The sequence below is a fragment of the Salmo salar genome, chromosome 21 (genome assembly GCF_965601325.2).
Source record: "Salmo salar chromosome 21, fSalSal1, whole genome shotgun sequence".
NCBI lineage: Eukaryota > Metazoa > Chordata > Actinopteri > Salmoniformes > Salmonidae > Salmo > Salmo salar.
Genome location: NC_138311.1, coordinates 52,137,647 through 52,147,309, shown reverse-complemented (window position 1 = coordinate 52,147,309; position 9,663 = coordinate 52,137,647). Strand labels below are relative to the sequence as shown.

The 9,663-nt window shown below is 44.6% G+C and overlaps 1 protein-coding gene across 1 annotated transcript; it reads right to left on the bottom strand.

Annotated features, from left to right (window-relative positions):
• Positions 1 to 430: 430 nt before the first annotated feature.
• Positions 431 to 1,477, bottom strand: LOC106582477 (trace amine-associated receptor 8c-like). The gene has a single exon (XM_045704358.2). The coding sequence runs from the start codon at positions 1,416 to 1,418 to the stop codon at positions 453 to 455; it is 966 nt and encodes a 321-aa protein (XP_045560314.1). The 5' UTR covers positions 1,419 to 1,477; the 3' UTR covers positions 431 to 452.
• Between the last annotated feature and the right edge of the window lie 8,186 nt (positions 1,478 to 9,663).

Sequence of the window (9,663 nt, the reverse complement as noted above, 5' to 3'; positions counted from 1 at the left end):
AATACAGAGTTCATTTAGACCTGGACGTTATCTGATATCATGCAGTATTGTACATTTCAACTTTACTACCCTTGATGAAGACGTTGTGTCACAATTGAGCCACTAAAGGGAGATGTTAAAAAAAATATAGAAAGACTCATGACGTCCTCGGAATGTACTATTAGAATACCTACTATTTATCATTAAGTAACATGGAACAACCACAGCCTTAGGTATTTGGAGTACACAATCCACAATGACTACAATGTATTTTATAAAACAAGCATATGCCTTCTCCAAGTCATTCCATTCCAATCCAGACAAATCATTCTGAATCAACACCACATGCATATATCATGACAACACTGAGATAAGTAATGTCAGTGTATTGTTACATTAAATAATTACAACAATTGTAGAAAAAAACTATATCAAACCTATGTTTGCCGAACTAGGGAATCATATTATAGGAGCTATAAATGTCTTATCTTCAAAGTTAAAATAAGTTTAGCTGTCACTTTGAACCATGGATAAAAGAAAGCATAAATTATTGGATTAATTAAGGAATTAACAAGTGCCAGATAACTGGTGAAATATGATAATAAATGATCACCTAAAACAGAAAAAACAAAGTAAATAAATAGAGATGGAATCCAAGAAATGAGATAGGTGAAAACAACAATAGCAAGAGTTTTTGCTGCTTTTTTCTCAGACTTATTTGCCCGTACAGTTTTAACACCAGACTTACTGGCAGCCTCTTTTGAAAATACCTTTCTGGCCTGTGATCTGGCCACCACAAAGATTTTCATATAAAGTGTTATAATAATAGAGCATGGGACAACCATTGTAAATGCAATGTAAATTATATTATTAACCATGGTTTTTCCTTCAACAACAAAACATTCTTTCAAACACCCACTGGGTACCTGTACATTTACAAAGTTTTTTATAATAACAGCATCGTATATGATAGAACACCACCAGGTAATGGATATACAACACATCATTCTTCTTATTGTTATTCTAGTGTGGTACAATAAGGGATCACACACAGCAACATAGCGGTCAATAGATATCAAGACCAAATTACCCAGAGATAAAGAAGTACATAAAAAAGAGATGTAGAATTGAAACGAACAGAAATAATCCCCAAAACCCCAGCATGGTTCCATTACTGCTACAGTCACAACTGGTATCACAATCAGTCCCACCAGGAGATCTGCCACAGCCAGAGAGAGGATGAGCAGGTTGGTTGGAGTGTGGAGCTGCTTGAAGTGAGAGATGGAGATGATCACCAGTATGTTCAAAAATACTGTAACTGCTGAAATCAATGAGAAGAAGATGTACAGTGTTATGTAGATAGATGTCAATAGCAAAGTCTTTCTGCAAGAAGAGTTTCCGTCTTGAAAACAGTATTGAACATCTTCGTGTTTCTCCATTTGTAACAAAAGGTAAAAATGCTGAGGTCCTGCTCCTGCTTGGTCCTGTGTGTGACCCTGTCAGGTCCGCCTTCTGACAAACTCTGAGCTCTGCCTCTCTATTTATCCCTGAGTTACTGACAGAAACTCCCCTCCCCAGCGTCTTTGATCTACACACAGACACACACACATGTCCGCGCGCATGCTCGTACGTGCGTGAGCCCACAAATGAACAAACAGTTATATAAATAAATAATTTATGAAAGCATGATGTAATGTATGACAGGTTTGGATGTTGCTTTTGCCCATCTAGGCTGTCCTTCAGCCTTACTGATAGTTAGAGTTGAGATTGTTTTGACCGATTTAATCAAATCAAAATGTATTTGTCACATGCTCCGAATACAACATTTGTAGACCTTACTTGCAAGCCCTTAACCAACATTGCAGATCAAGAAGAGTTAAGAAAATATTTACCAAACAATCTAAAGTAAAAAATAACACAATAACATAACAATAACGAGGCTATATACAGGAGGTATCGGTCCTGAGTACTGAGTCAGTGTGGGGGAGAGGGTTCAGGTTAGTTGATGTAATTTGTAAATGTATTTAGTGGTGAAGTGACTATGCTTAGATAATAAACAGTGAGTAGCAGAGAAGTACAAAACAAATGGAGGGGGGATCAATGTAATTGTCCGGTGGCAATTTGATTAATTGTTCAGCAGTGTTATGGCTTGGGGGTAGAAGCTGTTTAAGGAGCCTTTTGGTCCTAGACTTGGCACTCTGGTACCGCTTGCCGTGCGGTAGCATAGAAAACAGTCTATGACTTGGGTAACTGGAGTCTCTGACAATTTTATTGGCTTTCCTCTGATACCGCCTATTATATAGGTCCTGGATGGCAGGAAGCTTGGTCCCACTGATGTACTGGGACGTACGCACTACCCTCTGTAGTGCCTTACGGTCAGATGCCGAGTGGTTGCCATACCAGGCAGTGATGCAACCGGTCAAGATGCTCTAGATGGAGCAGCTGTAGAACTTTTTGATGATCTGGGGAACCATGCCAAGTCTTTTCAGTCTCCTGAGGGGGAAAAGGTTTTGTCGTGCCCTCTTCACGACTGTCTTGGTTTGTTTGGACCATGATAGTCGTGAAGCTTTGCTTGTTTGATGGTTCGTCTGAGGGCATAGCGGGATTTGTTATAAGGGTCCGGATTAGTGTCCCGCTCCTTGAAAGCAGCAGCTCTAGCCTTTAGTTCGATGCGAATGTAGCCTGTAATCCATGGCTTCTGGTTGGGATATGTACGTACGGTCACTGTGGGGACTTCTTCATCAATGCACTTATTGATGAAGATGATGACTGAGGTGGTAAACTCCTCAGTGCCATTGGATGAATCCCGGAACATATTCCATTCTGTGCTAGCAAAACAGTCCTGTAGCGTAGCATCCGCGTCATCTGACCACTTCCGCATTGAGCGAGTCACTTGTACTTCCTGCATTAGTTTGCCTGTAAGCAGGAATCTGGAGGATTGAATAATGTTCAGATTTGCCAAATGGAGGGCGGGGGAGAGCTTTGTATGTATCTCTGTGACGTGTTGGTAAATATGTGGGAAAACCGATTTAAGTTTGCCTGCATTAAAGTTCCCTGCCAGTAGGAACGCCGCTTCTGGATGAGCATTTTCTTGTTTGCTTATGGCCTTATAGCGTTGGTTGAGTGCGGTCTTAGTGCCAGCATCGGTCTGTGGTGGTAAATAGACGGATACAAATAATATACAGTAGATGAGAACTCTCTTGGTAGATAGTGTGGTCTGCAGGTTATCATAAGGTACTCTACCTCAGGCGAGCAATACTTCGAGACTTCTTTAATATTAGACATCGTTCACCAGCTGTTATTGACAAAAAAGACACACACCCCCTCCCCACGTCTTACTAGAGCTCTATATTATCCAGTGATTGCACGTTAGCAAGCAGAACGGAAGGCAGCGGGAGTTAACTTGCTTGCCTACGGATTCTCATAAGGCAGCCTGAATTGCGTCCTCTTTTCCTCTGTCTTTTCTTCTCACAATTGACAGGGATCTGGGCCTGTTCCCGGGAGAGTAGTATATCCGTCTCGTCGGACTCGTTAAAGGAAAAAGCATTTTCCAGTTCGTGGTGGGTAATTGCTGTACTGATGTCCAGAAGTTATTTTCAGTCATTAGAGACGATAGTAGCAACATTATGTACTAAATAGGTAAAAAAAATAAGTTACAAACAATGCAAAAAAACTAACAAAATATGTCACGTCCTGGCCAGTATAAGGGTTAATTGTTATTGTAGTTTGGTCAGGATGTGGCAGAGGGTATTTGTTTTATGTGGTTCAGGGTGGTGTGTTTGTTAAAAGGGGTGTTTGATTTAGTATTTCCGGGTTTTTGGTTGATGGTCTATGTTTATGTATTTCTATGTGAGTCTAGTGAGTATGGTTCTATGTTGAGTTAATTGGGGTTGGACTTCCAATTGAAGGCAGCTGGTTGGTGTTGCCTTTGATTGGAAGTCCTATATTAGTTGGGTGTGTTTTTCTTGTATTTTGTGTGAGATTGTTCTGTGTTTAGCCTTATGCTTTGACAGACTGTTTGTTGTTGTTGTTGTTGTTGTTCGTTTTCGTGTTTTGTTATTTTGGTATTCATTGTGAAAATAAATAAACGTCAAGATGAGCCTGCACGTACCTGCTGCGTTTTGGTCCTCCTTCACCGACGACAACCGTGACAAAATAGCACAATTGGTCAGGAGTATGTAAAACATCAGTCATCCTCTTCGGCACCATCTTAACATTTGTTAGGTTCCACGGGTAGGCCGTCATTGTAAATAAGAATTGTTCTTAATTGACTTGCCTAGTTAAAAAAAGGTTAAATAAAAAAAATATATATACATTTTAAAAATATATATATATTTTCTCAACTGAGCATTTTTATTGGGAAAATATAGTGTGGGTGATGTTTTAGTCACTCAAAGGCTGTTTTAGATGGGAAATAGGATAACTGTGCAGACTAACTGTTTTGGGTGATGTCAGTGCTCAGTTTGGAACATATTCCACAACCTCAGGAGACATGACGGCATGCCACATGTCAGATGGCCAGTGTGTAGGAAAGTAGCATCGCAGTATCACCTAATTGTATCTGTTGTAATGGCCAAGTATATTATCTGATTAATGTGGTATTCGTTTCCTGACACAGGAACAAGCCAGTTGATCAGAAAATGTCATGCTGTATCAGAAAGTGCTGTCTGTCTAGACAGAAAAATACCTTGAAGTCAGCCCTCCTCAACAGCTTCAACGGTAGCCCCCACCCAGACCCATGGCACAAGGACCATATATAATGCTAGTCTAACTACTGTATAGTAAGAGCAAACATACCTTGAACAAAATCCTGTGATTGTATGACTGTCACTTCTGGGGCATTAATGTTTATGACCTAATTCGGTAGCACTTTATAATAATCTTCAGAAATAAACCAGTTGTAAGGCATTTACAGTGTTTTGTAAGTAAACCATTTACTAATCAAATATTTTTTAGAATCTAAAGTGAGAGCTATGTGTACTTTTGAAATAATGAATCAATGTTTTGAGTGACCTGTGTAATTTCTCACAATAAGTAAACATTTAAGATGTCAAAATGGGCTAGATGTCATGTTCTGACCTTAGTATGAGGTCATTTTTCCATAGTAGATTGGTCAGGGTGTGACAGGGGGGTGTTTTTGTCTATGTATTTTGGGTTTTCTGTTTATGTGGGTTGTCTAGATTGTCGTTCTATGTTGTATTTTCTATGTTGTGGCCGGGTATGGTTTCCAATCAAAGGCAGGTGTTTTTCGTTGTGTCTGATTGGAAGCCATACTTAGGCCGCCTGTTTTTCATGGGGTTTTGTGGGTGGTTGTTTTCCGTTTCGTTTTTTGTACCTGACAGGACTGTTGTTGGTCGTTTTGTTATTTTGCAAAGTGTTTTCATTAAAAGTAAATATGAGCACTTTACACGCCGCATTTTGGTCTCCTTTAGACGACCCTTATAACAGAATCACCCACCACCAAAGGACCAAGCAGCGTGGGCCGATGGAGTGGACATGGGAGGACATCCTGGATGGCAAAGGATCCTGTACGTGGGATGAGATCCAGGCCGGAAGGGATCGCCTCCCATGGGAACAGGTGGAAACAGCGAGGGAGGTACACCGACGAGATCAACAGGCAAGGCAACAACGGAGGCCCGAGACGCAGCGGCAAACATTTTTTTTGGGGGGGCACACGGGTAGACTGGCTAAGGCGGTTTTAAGACCTAAGCCAACTCCCCGTACTTACCGTGGGGAGCGAGTGACCGAGCAAACACCGTGTTATGCGGTTATGCGCACTGTGTCGCCAGTGCGCACTCACAGCCCGGTGCGCTCGGTGCAAGCACCTCACCGTTGCCGTGCTAGAGTTGGCCGTCAGCCAGGTAGAAGTGCGCCGGCTCAGCGTATCTGGTCTCCAGTGCGTCTCTTCGGCCCAGGTTATCCTGCTCGTGCTCTACGCACGGTACCCCCCGGTCACTAGCACAGCCCAGTTCGTCCTGTACCAGCGCTCCACCCTTGCTGGACTCAAATAACAATCCAGCCAGGACGGGGTGTGCCAGCCCTAAGCTCCAGACCTCCAGTGCGCCTCCAGAGCCCAGTACGTCCTGTACCTCCTCCTCGCACTCGCCCTAAAGTGCGTGTTACTAGTCTGGCGCCTCCTATGATAGCCCCACGCATCAGGCCTCCAGTGCGCCTGCCCAGTCCGGGGTGTCCTGTTCCTGCTTCCCGCACTCACCCTGAGGTGTGTGTGTTACCAGCCCGGAGCCTCCAGCGACGCTCCTCAGCCCGGAGCCGCCAGCGACGCTCCTCAGCCCGGAGCCTCCAGCGGCGGTCTGCAGCCCGGAGCCTCCAGCGGCGGCCTGCAGCCCGGATACTCCAGCGGCGGCCTGCAGCCCGGATCCTCCAGCGGCGGCCTGCAGGTAAGAACCTCCAGCGGCGGCCTGCAGCCCGAATCCTCCAGCGGCGGCCTGTAGGTCAGAACCTGGTCTGTGGTCTGCAGCACAGAGCTTCCGGTAATGATCTACACTACGATTCCTTTGATAATTATCCACAGGCCGGTGTTACAGAAGTAGAGGGATCTGCGGGCGGAACGGGGGCCACCTCCGTTGCTGGAGGATTGGAGGGAGAGGAAGGTTCTGGGTGTAACACTAGAGCCGCCATAGACTTGTCACCCTCCCTGCCCTCCCTTTGTGTTGGGGTTGTTATTGTTTTTTTGGGGGTTAGGTGCAGTCGGAGTCTGCACCTTTGGGGTGGGGTACCTTAGTATGAGCTTAGTATGAGGTCATTTTTCCATAGTAGTTTGGTCAGGGCATGACAGGGGGGTGTTTTTGTCTATGTATTTTGGGTTTTCTGTTTTCTATGTGGGTTGTCTAGATTGTCGTTCTATGTTGTATTTTCTATGTTGTGGCCGGGTATGGTTTCCAATCAGAGGCAGGTGTTTGTCTCTGATTGGAAGCCATACTTAGGCCGCCTGTTTTTCATGGGGTTTTGTGGGTGGTTGTTTTCCGTTTCGTTGTTTGTACCTGACGGGACTGTTGTTGGTCGTTTTGTTATTTTGCAAAGTGTTTTCATTAAAAGTAAATATGAGCACTTCACACGCCGCATTTTGGTCTCCTTTAGACGACCCTTATTACACTAGAACATATCAATGGTTGTAACATATACACTTGGAGTCAGGAAGCAGGTGAAGAAGGTAAGTTAAATGATGAGAAAAAGCAGATTTAACAAAACAAGAGAAGCGTACTGAACATGAACAAAACCAATACTGCCTGATGACTGAGGCTACATGAAGGGAGAGTAATCAGGGTGGTGATGATGTCCATGTGTGCGCAATGACGGTGCGCAATGGTGGTTGCCAGGTGTGAGCAATGTGGGTTGCCAGGACCTATGGTTAGTAGACTGACGAAGTCGAGCACCCGAAGGAGCAGGAGTAGGCGTGACAGTACCGGTTTGGATTGAGTACATCAACAGCCGATCTCTCACCCCAAGGGGAAGTAGATGTGTTTTGGAGGGCAGGTGGCAGGAGTGGGTTTCCTCTCCTTAGCCTGGTGGATATCCACATCTACGTCCAAAAACAGGCCAGATTGATGGGCTGGAGGACACTCACAGGACCTTCCACCGACGAGGAAAAGCAGGTCCTCCGGCATCCTGGTCCCCAGGGCGGTGATTCTCATCTTCGAACAGGAGATGGTGGGGTTATGTTGGAGTTGTAGCCACGGGAGGCCTTGGAAACTTTGTGTACAGGTGCAGTGATGATGAGGAAAGGAAGGCTTTCCTGGTGTATTGGTCCCACGGTGAGGGTGAGTGGTACTGTGATGTGCGTTACTGTGCGGATCCCAACGGTCATTTATCCAGGGCTTGGACAGAAAAAGGAGAAGTATGACGTTAAGTTCAGGGAGGAGGCGAGGGCCTGGTCGATGAAGTTCTCCACGGCACTGGAGTCCACTAGAGCTGTAGAGACAACACTTGAGGGACAGCTAGCCAGTGAAATGGGAACCAGAAAGGGTTTGGCAGAAAACAATGATAATGGAATACTCACGCCTACCCTGGGAGACCGAAGGTCATGGGGCCGCCCATCTACTCTAGTGTACCCCGGGTTGGTCATCGCGATGAGAGCGTTGAAGGATATGTTGTCATGCCGACAAGTGAACTCTGTCTGGACCTCTTCGTGCAACTGACTGTGGAATAGAGTGCGGAGCGCCGGCTCATACCGTCCGCTGGAGGCTGCCTAAGTCCGAAAGGTGAGGGCGTTCTCCGCAGTGGTCTGGTCACACTGCCGGAGTAGGAAAAGTCTCTCACCTCCCTTTCTGCCCTCTGGAGGATGGTCGAAGAATGCCCTGAACAGAGCCATGAACTCATAGGAACTCAGGCCATCCTCTCCTCTCTCTCAGACTGTAATAGCCCATTCCAACGACCGTCCGGTCAGCAGGGAAATGACCGTGGCAACCTTGGAACTCTCTGTGGTGGGGCTCCCATCTGATAGGTGAAATAGAGGGAGCACTGGAATAGGAAGCCACTGCATTTCGAAGGAGCGCCGTGATACTTCTCGAGAAGGGACAGTCGGGCATCGCTGACCTGGGTGGACAGCTGAGGACTGCTGGGGGACTGGCTCACTGTGACGACCCGTGGTAGGAGGCTCTCCGTCAGAGGTATGGAGAACCTCGCTGGTGGTCGTGGTATTGGTGGAGTAGATGACCCTGTTCATCAACCGTCTGGAAGCTGCTGTTATCTTCTGCTGCTTCCATGTTTTCTGAGGCAGTATTCTGTAACGTATACGCTAGGAGTCAGGAGCAGAAGGTAAGTTTAATGATGAGAAAAAGCAGATAAAAAAAGGAGACGTACTGAACGTGAACAAAACCAATACTGCCTGATGACTTAGGCTACTGATTGCTATATACAAGGAGAGTAATCAGGGTGGTGATGAAGTCCAGGTGTGCGTAATGATGGGGAGCAGGTATGTGCAATGATGGTTGCCAGGTGTGCACAATGTGGGTTGCCAGGAATGGTGGTTAGTAGACCAGCGACGTCGAGCGCAGAGGGAGCAGTAGTATGCATGACAATGATAAAATAATAAGTACAGTACACAACACAGGATGTTTAAGGAAATATATCTAACATTTAATTCACAAACACTGTTGTTTAACAACTGTTTGTAAAGACGTGAGGAAGTGTTGTATTGCAAATATTTTGCTAATGTTGTCAACCTCACAAATACAAACTAATCATAAAACAGGGAAATATTTCCAGTTCTTCAATCTTTTAACTATTTTCAAACTTTGCTTTGTTTGGCTGCACTCTTACTGTGCCTTTAAAGGTACTAATCTTTTAACTGTAATGTTCAGCAAGTTATGTATTTACATATTGGTTTCCTTACCCTGTAAGCAGTCTATGAACTACTCAAATGAGTGACTGCAATCCACACTTTGGTTTTGGTAGACAAGTCACTCCAAACAAACTCGAATGTTTGCATTTTTGGAGTGTGTCTGAAGTTACACATCACACTATTACAACAGTGATGCTGTTTTGGTATAAAATATTCAATATATTTATTTTAACATCCTCTGTGTTTTGTGTTTATTTTTTAACCATTGATGTTGTCTAGATCATTTTGAGACCTCAAAGAGCAGCTGAACTCAAAAACCAACTTCTCTGGTTGAAAAAGGCTGATGTTGCATCGATATTAGACAAAAACATTGATTCTAGTGT

Excerpts from the sequence above, each read along its gene's own strand:
- LOC106582477 (XM_045704358.2), bottom strand. The coding sequence starts at position 1,418 with ATGGAGAAACACGAAGATGTTCAATACTGTTTTCAAGACGGAAACTCT.